The sequence below is a fragment of the Pseudorca crassidens genome, chromosome 8 (assembly GCF_039906515.1).
Source record: "Pseudorca crassidens isolate mPseCra1 chromosome 8, mPseCra1.hap1, whole genome shotgun sequence".
In the NCBI taxonomy this organism is placed as follows: Eukaryota; Metazoa; Chordata; class Mammalia; order Artiodactyla; family Delphinidae; genus Pseudorca; species Pseudorca crassidens.
In genome coordinates this window covers 93,968,608-93,985,766 of record NC_090303.1, presented here as the reverse complement: position 1 = coordinate 93,985,766, position 17,159 = coordinate 93,968,608, and the positions used below count along the sequence as shown (strand labels likewise).

The window sequence follows — 17,159 nt, the reverse complement described above, 5'->3', positions numbered from 1 at the left end:
GTAATAACATATGTATGTATATAATTGACTTTGTTGTACACCTGAAACTAACACAACATTGTAAATCAACTATATTTCAATTAAAAAAATTCAAAAAAAAAGTAATAGATACTCATTATTGAAAGAAAACTCTTAAAAATTTGAGTGGTACGAAAGTATATCAAGTAAAAACGTGAAAGTACCCTACCAGAGGTAAACAGTTGTTAATTGATTATTGTGTATTCTTCCAAAGTCTTTCTATATATAAAACATGTGTCTGTGAACCCAAAGTTTTCTCCTTTCTTTTTTTTCTCCCTTCCCTTTCCTTCATTATTTTCCATTTTTTCCTTTTATTAAAACTAAAAAATGGAATCATGTTTTGTATGATATTCTTCTTTTTTTTTTTTTTTAAGTTAAACGAAGCATCATGGGCATCTTTCCATGTCAGTACACCTAGCTTTATAATGATTGCATAATAGTCCATAAGAATATAAATTCAGTATATTTAACCATCCCTCTTAACAGACATTTAAGTTTTTAAGAAATCTGTTACATATATGGTAAATAGACTCTTTCTGCATACATCTTGACACACTTGTGTAAATGTTTCTGAAAGATAGACTAATGGAAGTGGAATAGCTTTCCTTGAGGACTGAAGAAAGATAGATGTTAAAGCTCTCCTTCAATACTTCTCCCTTTATCTGGTTTTGCATTTGCCAGAACCTAGCCTAAGCTAAGTGTCACCAGCATGAGGCCTGGAACAGTGGAACCTCTCTACCTCAGAGATAAGGTAGAGGGTACAGTTCCAGAGCTTGAGAACCTGTCCTCTAAAAGAGTAGGCAGGAGCCAAGATTAGAGTGATCTATAAGGCAGGAATGCACTTCTTACTTTTCTATATATGGACTTTGGACCACAGTTTAGTTTTCTAGATGGATAGTTATTGCTACCCTTTTGGCATCAAGTGTTTTCCCTTGTGCCTTGTTGATTAGTACAGCTGGGCTCTTTCGATTTCCTGGGGGGTGTTAGTGTTTTGGAGGCTCCATTAGCGGTGAATAATGAGATCAGGTTTGTGCTTCAATAGATAAGGTATCTTTTGGACGAGTGTAAGATACACCTGATGCCAATCAGATTTACTATGTGGCAGATAGTTTTATAATGGTGAGATAAGGAGTTCACTACTATTGACTTTTTTTTTAAACCTGGAGAATTTTGAGAGGATAAATCTTAAGATTTTTTATTTAAGTTTTTAGGAATTAAAAATAAGTACTCTTATTCTTCTTAATTAGAAATTGGATATGAGGAGGTAAAAGAAGATCTAAGTTACTAACCTTAAGCAGTGCAGGAAGGTCCTTGCCACAAGAGGGTAATGAAAGCAAACTGCAGGTTAGTTGCAGAGTATGGAAATCTTCACAACACAGTTGGAGAGCTGCCAGTTACTATTTGTTGAGATCTTTTCATTTGCCAGTATTTTGTCTGATCTGAGGATATAACAATTAATAAGAAAACAGTATCCCTGCCTTAGAGTAGAGAGAGACAGATCATTTAATTAAAAATTTTCATAAGCACTCTTAATTACTGTGTATGTTTAAAGTGCTATAGATACACAGAGTAGAGATTCCTAACCTGGCCTTTGAGGAGTCAGGAAGTTTTCCCAAAGGAAGAAATACGAAAGCTGTGGCCTGATGGATGAGGGAAGAGTACTCTGGACAGGGACTTCCCAGGTGGCGCAGTGGTTAAGAATCTGCCTGCCAATACAGGGGACACGGGTTTGAGCCCTGGTCCGGGAAGATCCCACATGCTGCGGAGCAGCTAAGCCCGTGCACAACTACTGAGCCTGTGCTCTTGAGCCCGCACTCTGCAGCAAGAGAAGCCTGCGCACTGCAACGAAGAGTAACCCCCCCGCTCGCCACAACTAGAGAAAGCTCATGTGCAGCAACGAAGACCCAAAACAGCCATAAATAAATAAATAAATATTTTAAAAAACCACAAGAGTACTCTAGACAGAGGGAACAGCAAGAAAGCATGTTACCTTTTCAGTTTTGAAAGAAGTTCAGAATGGATGATGCAAAGTTGGAGAGGGGGCTGTTAGAGTGTAGCGTGTATATGGGTGGAGTAAGCTTATGAGAGTCCTTGTAAGCTATGTTAAAGATTCAGACTTTTCCCTAAAATCATTGGAAATTTAATGATTTTAATAGGCAGGGCAGCAGTGTGATTAGATTTGTGTTTTGGAATGATTGCTCTTAGTGTCATAGAGAGGCAAGACTAAGCCTGTGTTCTGCTTAGAAAGGGAAAGAAATCCTCTCTCTGCTTCTCTGGGTTGGTTTTTGTTGACTACTGGAGGAAGGCTGATTATGCCTCCTGGTTTCATAGTCTGTTATAAAAGCGATTCCTTCAGTATATACGTGCATCCCAGGAATCCTTGGGAACTGACAGGGGGCAGGGAAGGTAGAGAAACAAGATTAAAAACAGATGCTATGTGTCCAGACCTTCCCATTTTCTATAGGCACTAAAGTTAATGTCTTCCCTCAGCCCCACACCTTACAAATTAATGCGTGCAAATTACCTGTTCTATGGCCCCCACGAGTTTACCATCCATGTCTTGAATTCCAAAATAAGCATAATTTGTGGCCCAAAAGAAAAGGTATACCTTCCTGTACCCACCTTTATTGACAAAGGTATATTCACAGATAGAGGTATATGTCAGTTACTCAATTTATGCTCAAATGCATACCCACATTTTCTCCTGCTCAGGTGTTTTTCGCTCCTTTCTGCTTTCCTCCCTCCTGCCCTCCTTCCTTTTCTCTCTTTTTTCCCCCTTCCTTTACATACAGAAACAACCAGTTACACATAGTTTTCACATATAAGTCAGTGACAGGAAGAAAGACTGCAACTGAGTAGATTAAAGAAGGAAGAGAAATTAGGGCTTCATGAAAGTCTGCAGATTATTAGGCGATTGAGAGTATGAGTAGTTAGCAAAAAGGATAAAGTGACTATAAAATGCTGATTCCTGTGAATACATTTTGTATTTTTCTGTGCTCTAATTTCCAGAGATTATGCTAGCAATATAAAAAGATGCTTGCTTTAGTAAATAGTAGACACATAAATATTAAAGATTTTCTAATTGCTTTTATATCCAGAGACAAATGGAAAAGGAACAAAGCTAAAAACAGTCAGTTGCTTTTTTATATCCCCTAGAAAGTGATACATAGACAAAAAGGTGAAGAAAACAAGAGCTACTCTTAAAACTATCTAAATGTTCTCAAAAAGCCAGAATGAATGATGTGCCAAGATACCATTTTCTTGATGAAGTATTATTTTTAATAACATTTTATCATGTTAAATATGTGTTTATTGAAAAGAGTTTGATAAAGTGGGTGTTGAAATCAATTTAATGGATCATGAAAAGCATTTACATGCAGTAGAATGGATTAGAAAATTCTGATATGCATTATGTATAGTTAGGGTAATATTATTATATGAATACAGGTGTGTCCTGGATCATGATGTGTTTTTCTTACTATTGTAATGTGTGATTAATGCTGTCTGAAAAACTGAGATGAATTGAGAATATACAGCAAAGAACAAAAGACAAAATAGAGTCACCCATGCTCTCGTCACTCTCAAATAGCCATTGTTAACATTTTGTTATTTGTTTATCCTTTTTATGTTTTCTGCTGCTTATATATACAAACCAAACAGTTTTAAACAATTTCTGGTTTTGTTCGTTATCAAGATAGAGCTTCTCTGGCACAGTTCTGTTTATGTGACCCATGTTTGGCTTCTGACATGGAGTTCTTACACGTTGCCTTTTAAGTTTCACACAGAGGAATGTTCACAGATACATTTAGGTCTTCTAATCCTCTAACAAACTGATAGTTTGTTAAAAGTAGTTCTTACCTTCTTTTAGGTGATTTTCCTTTTCCTTGTCCTAAGTTAGCAAGTTCAGGTAGGGTTGATCTGATTTTCATATAATTATAAACTAGTTTTTTCGTTTATAAATTCTTTTTTACATTTTAATCAAAGTATATTACATTTTAATCAAATGTATATAGTTTTTAAGATAGTGCAGACAGGTTTACAAAAAAAATCACCTGTTGCCCTATCCCTTGTTAGCCTCTAATGCCACTCTCCAGAGGAAATCATTCTTTTTTTTTTTTTTTATTAGGTCCCACTTGTTTATTTTTGTTTTTATTTCCATTACTCTAGGAGGTGGATCAAAAAAGATATTGCTGTGATTTATGTCAAAGAGTGTTCTTCCTGTTTTTCCTCTACAAGTTTTATAGTGTCCAGTCTTACATTTAGGTCTCTAATCCATTTTGAGTTTATTTTTGTGTATGATGTTAGGGAGTGTTCTGACTTCATTCTTTTACATGTAGCTGTCCAGTTTTCCCAGCACCACTTATTGAAGAGACTGTCTTTTCTCCATTGTATATCCTTGCCTCCTTTGTCATAGATTAGTTGACCGTAGGTGCGTGGGTTTATCTCTGGGCTTTCTATCCTATTCCACTGATCTATATTTCTGTTTTTGTGCCAGTACCGTGTTGTCTTGATTACTGTAGCTTTGTAGTATAGTCTGAAGTCAGGGAGTCTCATTCCTCCAGCTCCATTTTTTCCCTCAAAACCGCTTTGGCTATTCAGGGTCTTTTGTGTCTCCATACAAATTTTAAGATTTTTTGTTCTAGTTCTGTAAAAAATGCCATTGGTAATTTGATAGGGATTACATTGAATCTGTAGATTGCTTTGGGTAGTATAGTCATTTTCACAATATTGATTCTTCCAGTCCAAGAACATGGTGTATCTCTCCATCTGTTGGTATCATCTTTAATTTCTTTCATGAGTGTCTTATAGTTTTCTGCATACAGGTCTTTTGTCTCCCTAGGTAGGGTTATTCTTAGGTATTTTATTCTTTTTGTTGCAATGGTAAATGGAAGAGTTTCCTTAATTTCTCTTTCAGATTTTTCATCATTAGTGTACAGGAATGCAAGAGATTTCTGTACATTAATTTTGTATCCTGCAACTTTACCAAATTCATTGAATAGCTGTATTAGTTTTCTGATGGCATCTTTAGGATTCTCTATGTATAGTATCATGTCATCTGCAAACAGTGACAGTTTTACTTCTTCTTTTCCAATTTGTATTCCTTTTATTTCTTTTTTTTCTCTGATTGCCGTGGCTAGGACTTCCAAAACTATGCTGAATAATAGTGGTGAGAGTGGACATCCTTGTCTTGTTCCTGATCTTAGTGGAAATGCTTTCAGTTTTTCACCATTGAGAATGATGTTTGCTGTGGGTTTGTCGTATATGGCCTTTATTACGTTGAGGTAGGTTCCCTCTATGCCCACTTTCTGGAGAGTTTTTATCATAAACGGGTGTTGAATTTTGTCAAAAGCTTTTTCTGCATCTAATGAGATGATCATATGGTTTTTATTCTTCAATTTGTTAATATGGTGTATCACATTGATTGATTTGCATATATTGAAGAATCCTTGCATCCCTGGGATAAATCCCACTTGATCATGGTATATGATCCTTTTAATGTGTTGTTGGGTTCTGTTTGCTAGTATTTGTTGAGGATTTTTGCATCTATATTCCTCAGTGATATTGGTCTGTAATTTTCTTTTTTTGTAGTATCTTTGTCTGGTTTTGGTATCAGGGTGATAGTGGCCTCATAGAATGAGTTTGGGAGTATTCCTTTGCAGTTTTTTGGAAGAGTTTGAGAAGGATGGGTGTTAGCTCTTCTCTAAATGTTTGATAGAATTCACCTGTGAAGCCATCTGGTCCTGGGCTTCTGTTTGTTGGAAGATTTTTAATCACAGTTTCAATTTCATTACTTGTGATTGGTCTGTTCATATTTTCTATTTCTTCCTGGTTCAGTCTTGGAAGGTTGGAAGGTTATACCTTTCTAAGAATTTGTCCATTTCTTCCAGGTCGTCCATTTTAATGGCATAGCGTTGCTTGTAGTAGTCTCTTAGGATGCTTGGTATTTCTGCGGTGTCTGCTGTAACTTCTTTTTCATTTCTAATTTTATTGATTTGAGTCCTCTCCCTCTTTTTCTTGATGAGTCTGCCTAATGGTTTATCAGTTTTGTTTATCTTCTCAAAGAACCAGCTTTTAGTTTTATTGATCTTTGCTATTGTTTTCTTTGTTTCTGTTTCATCTATTTCTGCTCTGACCTTTATGATTTCTTTCCTTCTGCTAACTTTGGGTTTTGTTTGTTCTTCTTTCTCTAGTTCCTTTAGGTGTAAGGTTAGATTGTTTATTTGAGATTTTTCTTGTTTCTTGAGGTAGACTTGTATAACTGTAAACTTCCCTCTTAGAACTGCTTTTGCTGCATCCCATAGGTTTTGGATTGTCGTGTTTTCATTGTCATTTGTCTCTAGGTATTTTTGGATTTCCTCTTGGATTTCTTCAGTGATCTCTTGGTTATTTAGTAACGTATAGTTTAGCCTCCATGTGTTTGTGTTTTTTACTTTTTTTTCCCTGTAATTCATTTCTAATCTCATAGTGTTATGGTCAGAAAAGGTGCTTGATATGATTTCAATTTTCTTAAATTTACTGAGGCTTGATTTGTGACCCAAGATGTGGTCTACCCTTTAGAATGTTCTTTGCTCACTTGAGAAGAAAGTGTAATCTGCTGTTTTTCGATGGAATGTCCTATAAATATTAATTAAATCCATCTGGTCTGTTGTGTCATTTAAAGCTTCTGTTCCCTTATTAGTTGTCATTTTGGATGATCTGTCCATTGGTGTAAGTGAGGTGTTAAAGTCCCCCACTATTACTGTGTTACTGTCGATTTCCTCTTTTATAGCTGTTAGCAGTTGCCTTATGTATTGAGGTGCCCTTATGTTGGGTGCATATATATTTATAATTGTTATATCTTCTTCTTGCATTGATCCATTGATCATTATTTAGTGTCCTTCCTTGTCTATTGTAACATTCTTTATTTTAAAGTCTATTTTATCTGATGTGAGTATTGCTACTCCAGCTTTCTTTTGATTTCCATTTGCATGGAATATCTTTTTCCATCCCCTCACTTTCAGTCTGAATGTGTTCCTAGTTCTGAAGTGGGTCTCCTGTAGACAGCACATATATGGGTCTTGTTTTTGTATCCATTCAGTAAGCCTGTGTCTTTTGGTTGGAGCATTTAATCCATTCACGTTTCAGGTCTTTATCGATATTTATGCTCCTATTACCATTTTCTTAATTGTTTTGGGTTTGTTTTTGTAGGTCCTTGTCTTCTCTTGTGTTTCCCACTTAGAGAAGTTCCTTTAGCATTTGTTGTAGAACCGGTTTGGTGGTGCTGAATTCTCTTAGCTTTTGCTTGTCTGTAAAGCTTTTGATTTCTCCATCGAATCTGAATGAGATTCTTGCCATGTACAGTAATCTTGGTTGTAGATTCTTCCCTTTCATCATTTTAAGTATATCATGCTGCTCCCTTCTGACTTGTAGAGTTGCTGCTGAGAAATCAGCTGTTAACCTTGTGGGAGTTCCCTTGTATGTTATTTGTCTTTTTTCCCTTGCTGCTTTCAATAATTTTTCTTTGTCTTTAATTTTTGCCAATTTGATTACTATGTGTCTTGGCGTGTTTCTCCTTGGGTTTATCCTGTATGGGACTTGCTGTGCTTCATGGACTTGGGTGGCTATTTCCTTTCCCATGTTAGGGAAGTTTTCGACTATAATCTCTTCAAATATTTTCTCTGGTCCTTTCTCTCTCTCTTCTCCTTCTGGGACCTCTAGAATGTGAATGTTGTTGCGTTTAATGTTGTCCCGGAGGTCTCTTAGGCTGTCTTCATTTCTTTTCATTCTTTTTTCTTTATTCTGTTCTGCAGCAGTGAATTCCACCATTCTGTATTCCAGGTTACTTATACGTTCTTCTGCCTCAGTTATTCTGCTATTGATTCCTGCTAGTGTATTTTCCATTTCAGTTATTGTATTGTTCGTCTCTGTTTGTTTGTTCTTTAATTCTTCTACGTCTTTGTTAAACATTTTTTACATCTTCTCAATCTTTACCTCCATTCTTTTTCTGAGGTCCTGGGTCATCTTCACTATCATTCTGAATTCTTTTTCTGGAAGGTTGCCTATGTCCACTTCATTTAGTTGTTTTTCTGGGGTCTTATCTTGTTCCTTCATCTGGTGCATAGCCCTCTGCCTTTTCATCTTGTCTGTCTTTCTGTGAATGTGGTTTTTGTTCCACAGGCTGCAGGATTGTAGTTCTTCTTACTTCTGCTGTCTGCCCTCTAGTGGATGAGGCTATCTGAGAGGAAATCATTCTTAACTTTCAATGGTTTCTGTTTCAAGCTCTTCTCGTGATTATTTTCATATTACTAAATAATAACTTTAAGCTACAATTTCTTATTTTATCAGTTTTAGACATTTACTTATGGCTAGTTCCATAGGGAATTAGATTATTTGTAACATTACAACCTTCCTTCTCTTTTCGCTCCTCCTCTGAAGCATTTTTGTTTTTTGTGGGTTTTTTGATTCCTCTGTTCCATACCTTTGTAACTTTAAGTATGCCATTGTTTGTTGTTCTGTCAACACCAGTAAGCATCTGTTAACTCCTTTCTTTGTAGAGTTATTTAAGTGTACCCTTATTCTGTCTTTCACCTCTGTTTCTTCCTGCTCCTGTCATCTCTGCTTTTACTTTTATGTAGTAAAGCTTAATATTAGTCTTTTATTTATTTTCCATCTTCTTGACTTACGAGTTTAATTGGTTAGTGGGTGGGAGAAAAATACATGTAGTCCATCTGTTATCTTGAATCCACTGGTTTTCATTTTAGTATCTTAGTGTTTAAGTCAGTTCTCATGATGTAAGCATATTAAAGATTTGTTATTTTAATCAAGAGTAAATAAGTTGGGCTTCCCTGGTGGCGCAGTGGTTGAGAGTCTGCCTGCCGATGCAGGGGACACGGGTTCGTGGCCCGGTCCGGGAAGATCCTACATGCCGCGGGGCGGCTGGGCCCGTGAGCCATGGCCGCTGAGCCTGCGTGTCCGGAGCCTGTGCTCCGCAGCGGGAGAGGCCACAGCAGTGAGAGGCCCGCGTACCGCAAGAAAAAAAAAAGAGTAAATAAGTTGATTTCTAAAAAGATTCTTACTAGTTTTTGAAATCCTCTACGATGTTTTACTTTGCAGGTACGGAAAACTTTTTTCACCTTAGCATTTTGTGACTTCTGTCGAAAGCTGCTTTTCCAGGGGTTCCGCTGTCAAACGTGTGGTTATAAATTTCACCAGCGTTGTAGTACAGAGGTTCCACTGATGTGTGTTAATTATGACCAACTTGAGTAAGTAATCAAAAAATTTTTCTTTTCTGTCTTCCACTTTACATTTAACTTTTCTTAATGTGAAACTGGTATGTCTTAGAGTCTGTGAAAGTTTTCTGTACAGAATAGTTGTTACAGGGAACTTTTTGAAGTGTGCCTAGAGAGTAATATGTAGTATAGCCAATACTTCTCTCTCAAATTATAATTCTGGTTTGCTGTACATTTCATTTATGTTTTATATTCTCTTCTAATTAATAAAGATCCCTTGCCCATAGAAATCACTTTTAGATGGTTTTTGGGTGTTTCAATTAAATAAACCATTATATTTTTAGACTGCAGATTGGGGAATCTGGTTCTGTCAGCAATTTTGTAAATTAAGTGCTCTCTCTCTCTCAAAGTTAGTGTGCCTGTCTGTCTGTCTCTCTCTCTCTCTGTCTCTCTCCCTCCCCCCTTCTCTTCCTCCCTCTCTTCCCCCTAGTCCCTCTCTTCCCCCTACTCCCTCTCTCAATAGATTGAGTCTATTTTAATCTTTTTTTGTGTTGTTACTGCTGCTAGTAAAATCTTATTACTTTTTTTGATTACTTGAGTAGAGGGAATTCAACTCTGTACTTTAAAGTATATCATAATGATATAACCTAATTTTTAGCAATAGATACATTTTCTAATTCCTTAACCATAAAGCATGATTTTTCTCCTCTACTATGTAGAAATTTGCTGTATAGAGCAATTAGTTTTAGATTCTGAGCTTGCCTTTGAAAAGTACAATATAATTTTTTTCCAGTAAGCCTTTAGACAAAAATACAACTAATTGAATTTAACAGTCCTTCCTGAAAATGGAATTTGATCTCAGACATTTTTGTTAATTCTTTAAGATATTCTGGTATATGAAGCTTCTGGGTTTTGCACAAGTTAGGTTTGTTTTTGTTTTGTTTTTCTTTTTGCCTCACAGTTTGCTGTTTGTCTCCAAGTTCTTTGAACACCACCCAATACCACAGGAGGAGGCCTCCTTAGCAGAGACTACCCTTACGTCTGGATCATCCCCTTCTGCACCCCCCTCCGATTCTATTGGGTATGATTTGATTCCTGCTGTTCAGTGACATGCTGTTTGAGCTGATTTCTTTGGAACTTTTGGCTAATTATAAACCTTTCCAACATTTGGATTGTTAAATTAAGGTTTTTTTTTTTTCAGGTAATTTATCACACCAGTCAGCTAATTTACATACATTTGGGACAGATACACAGGGTTAAAGCTGATGTAGACTGTTTTAGGACCATCCTTGAAAAAAATCAAGCAACAGATAATTTAGAGTCCCTGCCTTGTGCTCATTGCTTTATTTTTAATATCAGATACAGAAGTATATGATTTCCATTTAGAAAAGTAACATTAATATATGAGATAATGGCCGACAATTTTAAAATAGTATATAATTATAACCTACAATTTATGATATATTATTTTAAACTGTGTGATATATATCCTCATGTTTACAGGAGAAGAGAGAATAGTGAGAGAGGGTAGTCAACATTTAATCAAGAAAGTGGGATTTGAACTGGACTGTAAAGAATTCTAGAATCTGAATGAGCATAGGAGCATGGTGATGGTGGGGGCACAGGGGCAAGGGGAGAAGGGAGGTACAAGCAGCATATCTTCATCTTCTAGTATACCCATTTTCTTTAGATTTGCTAATAAAATACATTAGATTTAATCCAGGTTTTTGTTTTTCTTACTTAAAGACCAGTGTCCTTTGCATACATATTTCTGACTTACTGTGTACTACATGTTGCTGTCATAGTTTTAATTCAGTAGGTTTCAAGAATGACTTGCTGTCACTACACCAGATCAGTTGTGTTAATTAGACTACCCTATTCAGTTGTAGTAAACTCAGGCTTTTTCCACTTTTAAGTTCTAACTTAAAGTATGTTACTGCTTTGAGACTTTAAATCACCTGTAAGTAGTGTTTAAAAAGTGAGTGCACTTTCCAAAACTTTTTAAAAGCTAATATTGTCACTTCTACGTTCTTTTTACCTGCTCCCCATATCCCTTGCCAGTGGCTTTTATTGGCTGTCTAAAGCAAAAATAAAGACAGCTTTGTCACAAACTAAAAATTTCTCAATTATCAGAATAAAAAGGACCAGTAGAACATGCTAATTTTCTTAGAGGCCAGTTCCATCAGCCTTACCTATAATTCTCGTTGGTTTATAGCAGTTTTTTATTTATTTTTGTGGTATGCGGGCCTCTCACTGTTGTGGCCTCTCCCGTTGCGGAGCACAGGCTCCGGACGCGCAGGCTCAGCAGCCATGGCTTATGGGCCCAGCTGCTCCGCGGCATGTGGATCTTCCCAGACCGGGGCATGAACCCGTGTCCCCTGCATCGGCAGGCAGACTGTCAACCACTGCGTCACCAGGGAAGCCCCTATAGCAGTTTTTTAAAGTACATAATATTTTATTATTTTTATTTCCCTTCTAAGTGGATTCATTTACATAAAGTCAAAATTTCTTTCCCTACCCTTAAAAGTGTGCTTCAAAGAAGCACAGATTCTTGTTCAGATTCTATTAACATATTTTATTTAGAAGTTTTTTGTCACTATTTGGCTTCTTTGGCTGTTTCAACCTTTATCTAGTCCTTTTCTACTGTATTTTCTTCTCATTCCTCTCTAAACCCTCTCCCGTCTTAAAAATGTCTTTTTATTCCCTCAACATTGTCTTTCTGGCTGTCTTGTTAACCACTAGATAATGCTGATTAGTTACAGAGTTTGCATAAGATGGGGTGCAACAATAACCAATCTCTGAAGAGAGGCTGTTAGCACTGAGTCATTCATTGGTCCTGGTGGAGCTCACTAAGACAGTGACACCTCGTCAGTCAAGTGACACTCATTTCTTAGCTCCCTAGGATACTCCTTCTGAGGGGCACAGACTTCTCACAGGTGCTTACAATCTATTCTCAAAACTTTAATGTGCTCCGTGAGTGCCAGGTTCATTTTGGGAGCAGTGAGAGGTCATAGACTTTGTTATTTATCCACAGTACCAAAATAGGTCACTCTGTCACCTGTTTTGATGGTTTCATCAAAAAGCAGTTTTTACAAATATTTACTTTAATGCTTAATATATTATTTTCCTGTGTGTCTTGTATCGATTATTGGTCATGGTAAACATTTCAAAATATGAGAGATTGACACTCTGAGAATCATCTTTTGAATTTGGAAATGATCTTTTGCTATTATTGTTCAGGATTTTAATTCAACTCTTGTATAAAGCAATAGGTATATCTTTTAGGTCATGAAAAACACATGTATGTTTTTAAAAGATTTATAATTTCCTAATATTGATACTTCCCATAAAAAGTTCATTTTAGTAACTTCAACTATCAAGAAATGGCAAAGGTAGAAAAATTGGCAGACATTATTCAGTCACTGCTTACCTAGAGCATTTTTGTATAACTTTAAAGGACAAGCGTTGCTTCAGCTGATTAACAACAGGTAATTTTTAGCCATTTGTAGATTTCTCTGGAGTTTTCTGGATAAGAATCAGTGTTCTTATCATTGATACTCCCTGGAGTGTCTGCTTGAGCAAAGCAGCTTTGTCAGTGGTTGCAAGCACATATTAGTTTTTTAAACTAACACTTTTAAAAGCCATTACTGCTGGATTTTTAATGCTTTATTGTAAAGATTTTATTTGAGAATACGAAAAGAAGAAAATCTTTATATCATCCATTTTTCTATGTTATTATCTCTATAAAGTTGCTCTGAATCTTATCTTCCAATCACTTGATTTTTCCAGGCCCCCAATTCTCACCAGTCCATCTCCTTCAAAATCCATTCCAATTCCACAGCCTTTCCGACCAGATGAAGATCATCGAAATCAGTTTGGACAACGAGACCGGTCCTCATCAGCTCCAAATGTGCATATAAACACCATAGAACCTGTCAATATTGATGTAAGTATCCAGCAGTGCTCGAAGTTAGAAAATTCAAGTGTGTTTCTTTATTTTTTCTGCTACATTTATAATATAGATCAGAAATAAGTGCCATCTTTCATTTATCACAGTTATTATAAGTGATAGACTTTTCATGAACTACAAATCAGGAAAGCCTTTCAGCTTCTCTGATGGCATAAAATATTTAACTGGCACCAAATTATAGAGTTATTCTTATTTTTTTCCTTATGACACCATCTCTGTAAAAGTCTTATCTTCATTTATTTAACAGGTAATCCACTTGACCATTTTGGGGTAAAGAAAAAATAAGAGTACACTTGCATATTTCCTATTTAGATCAATTTGAAATCTTTACCTGAATATCTAAAAGTTTAACTTTGAGTTAAATAACCCTTAAGGATTAATCATTACTTTATGTACTTCTCATGCAAAGCTACCTTTTACCTTCTTTACTTTCTTGAGTATACCATTGGATTGCATCTCTACACAAATCAATTATTTTAGTCTCCTTCTGGGGCTGGTCACTCTTGAATTTTTTTACTTTCCCGGTTTATCTTACACACTATAAGTTAATTATGTACATTAGTGTCACTTCTTCAATTTGACCTTAACTCCTGGACAGCAGAAACCATTCCTAATATAGTTTCCTAACATAGGAACTATTAGGTGTTAGTTGGCACCTAACATAAGAGGTCATCAAAAAATATTTGTATTAGTAAAAGGGTTAGAAGACAAAGCAGAGGTCTGTTTCCCATAATATAGACCAGGGATCAACAAACACTTAAAGGGTCACATAGTAAATATTTTAGGCTTGTGTGTCATGTGATCTCTAATGATAGCTGTTGAACTCTGCCACTGTAGTGTGAAAACGGCCATAATACATCTTAAACAAATAGGTGAGGCTTTATTCCAGTAAAACTTGAGTAAAGCAGGTGGCCAGCCAATTGTATTTTGCCAGTCCCTGCTATAGACAAAATAGAAGGAAGAGATGAGAAAAAAGATGAGATACGCAGGATCAATCCAAAAGGACTGGTTCATTCAGCTATCAATACATCATCTCAGTAACTGAGTTACTGAAGATAATAAAGAGCCCTTGCTATCTGAGCTGTGGTGGGGTTGGGATCACTTCTCCCAGAATTTGTACTTTAGGATAAAAAATGTGGGTTATCCTCAGTCTCTGTGTGTAATAAGCAAGAAAACAAAAAAGCCACCAAATTTGTTTGCCTTGGAAAGTAATTATATTTAAAAAGGAATTTGAAACTGTTTCCCCATGTAAGCAGGATACTGAAGTTACTGAGGGGTCATGTGTATGTTAGAGGACAGGGGTGGTTCTCATTATACCGGCATTCCTTATGTGAGTGCTCATAAGGTTGAGTAAAGAAGGAAAAATTATCCTAACAGGAAAATAATCACTAATTAACAGACTCCCTTAATATTAGTCTCCACTCACATATCCCTCCCCATTTAATACCAGCTTGCATTCCAGCCCTTTTCCATCACTATCCAACATTTCAGTGAAAACATAAAGCACATTGATTGTGAATATGACAACAAAAAAAAGATTTTAAGGATTTTATGAAGACAGTGAAAGTCACTTGGTAGAACTACTCACATCTTATAAAGTCATTGAGAAATAAGGGTACAGCAGAATTAAATTAGTCCAGTTAACAGTAAAAGAGAGAAAGTCTATAAGGATGACAAGAGAATAGGCTTTTCAAGTGAAAATGATTTAAATATCATAGGATTGATGGAGGGCTTTGAGGGAATTGATGAAGTCCTTTAAGATTTTTATAAAAATGATTATGATTTTGATGTAAAAGATGAATATGAAATTAAGAATTTCAATTTGTGCTGTCGTAAGTTTGATATTATTACCAATGAAAACTTGATTTTTTCTGTATTCTAAGGATTAGCATACTGTTGAAATTATAACTTAAAGTTTTGTTGAATGTAAAAGAAAATAAACTTTTTATAAATCTTAATTTCATTTTTCAAGATACATTCCCAAGTCAGACTTTCTTCCTATATTTTACTATGAAATTTTTTCTCTATTTTTATTGGGTTCATTTAAAGTAGCCTTTTCTTAATATCAATTTTTCTCAACTAATAAGGTCTTCTTCTATCTGGCTAGACCTGAATATAAAGGAAAAAAAAATAGGAGAGGGAAATATGGAAATAAGGAGATTGTGTGAAATAAGAAATCAAATCTTATTTTTATGTTAGATCTATTGTCAGTATGTTCAAAGTTGTTACCTTTGTATTTACTTTCAAAACTGACGTTCTTTTAGACTATTTCTCTTTATGTCTTAGTGTTACTAAGTTTCTCCTGTTGTCTTAGGCTTGAACATTTGGAGTGTCATCTTTATATCTTGCTTTTTCATCTTCCCCTATAAGCAAATAGTCATAAGGTATCACCTTTCCTTTTGATATACGTCTCAAATTTGCTATTACTACCACCATTTGGGCCCATATTTCTTCACTTGAACTACTTATTACATTAATCTCCTAAATAGATTTCTTGCCATTGATTTCTCTCTGCCCATTTCCATTTTTATTGCTATTATCAGAATAATTTTTTATAAGACCTCTATCATCATCTGTTCCTTTGTTCCAAAACTTTCATTTACTTCCCATTGAAAAATATAAACCTTTTAGCATTTCATTCAGTTTCAGTCATTTCATTCAATTTCAGTCATTATTTGTCATTTATTATTCCAGTAAACCAGATTTAATATTTACTCTGGTATAGGCACTGTGTCAGAATAGGGAATTAAGATGAATTAGCACAGTTTTTGCCCTCAAGGAGGTCACAGTCTAATGGAAATGGATGAATCAGCCATATAAATAAATAAACACAAAATATACAGTGATAGTTTATAGAAGGGGATGATAAACCCTACCTGGTTAAATCTAGTAATGTTTAGCAGGGAAAGGACAACATTTAAGCCAGACTGTAGAAGATGAATAGGAAGGAGTTGGAGTTTATTCAGTGCACTTGGTGGGGGTTTTAAGAAGGAAGGGCATTTGTTAAGGAAATGGTATGTGCAGAAATATAGAAGTACCTTTATGTGGGTTGTAATGAATAGTTGGTATTGTAGGAGTTTAGGGTTCAGGAAAAGGGTGGGTAATGGTAGAAGATGAAACTAAGTAGGTAGAGTCCACACTGAAAGACATTATGTTATTATTCTGAGGTCACTATAGTAGTTGGTAATAGGGGGCCCAATAAACTGAGTGGGAAAGAAAGTGATCAGCTCTTTACTTTAGAAAGTTCTTTTGAATTAGTGAGAGATTTGATAGGCACAGTTGTTAGGATTGGATACTGTAAATGGCTACTGTTAATGCTTACTATGTGCTAGATACTTTACATAAATTTTTTTATTCTTTCCTCACAAACACTTGTGAGTTAAGTAGTAGTATTTTCCTTATTTTACTGTTAAGAAAATTAGATTTAGAGATATCAAGAAACTTACCCCAGATCACACAGGTGATAAATGATTGAAATGGGGTAAAACCTGGCCTTTCATTCTTATCTCAATCACTGTTCTATATAGTAGTAGAGGAGAGAAGTGAAAGAGATGAGAGGTAATAAAAGATAATGCCTAGGGACTTCCCTGGTGGCACAGTGGTTAAGAATCCGCCTGCCAATGCAGGGGACACGGGTTCGATCCCTGGTCTGGGAAGATCCTGCATGCCGCGGAGCAGCTAAGCCTGTGCACCACAACTGCAGAGCCTATGCTCTAGAGCCCATGAGTCAGAACTACTGAGCCCGCGTGCCACAACTTCTGAAGCCCACGCACCTAGCGCCCGTGCTCTGCAACAAGAGAAGCCACCGCAGTGAGAAGCCCGTGCACTGCAACAAAGAGTAGCCCCCTCTCACCGCAACTAGAGAAAGCCTGCGCACAGCAAAGAAGACTCAACGCAGCCAAAAGTAAATAAATGGTAATTTTAAAAAAAAGGTAATGCCTAGAGTTGTCTGGCTTAGGTGG

General features: G+C 36.0%; 1 protein-coding gene across 2 annotated transcripts in view; it reads left to right on the top strand.

The window, feature by feature from the left end:
- BRAF (B-Raf proto-oncogene, serine/threonine kinase) overlaps positions 1-17,159 on the top strand; it is a 160,418-nt gene that overhangs the window by 87,539 nt on the left and 55,720 nt on the right. For both annotated transcript variants that reach the window (XM_067747202.1, XM_067747201.1), the window contains exons 6-8: positions 9,112-9,260; positions 10,189-10,308; positions 13,017-13,173. In XM_067747202.1, the coding sequence (XP_067603303.1) occupies positions 9,112-9,260; positions 10,189-10,308; positions 13,017-13,173 (426 nt within the window). The remainder of the gene's footprint in view (positions 1-9,111; positions 9,261-10,188; positions 10,309-13,016; positions 13,174-17,159) is intronic.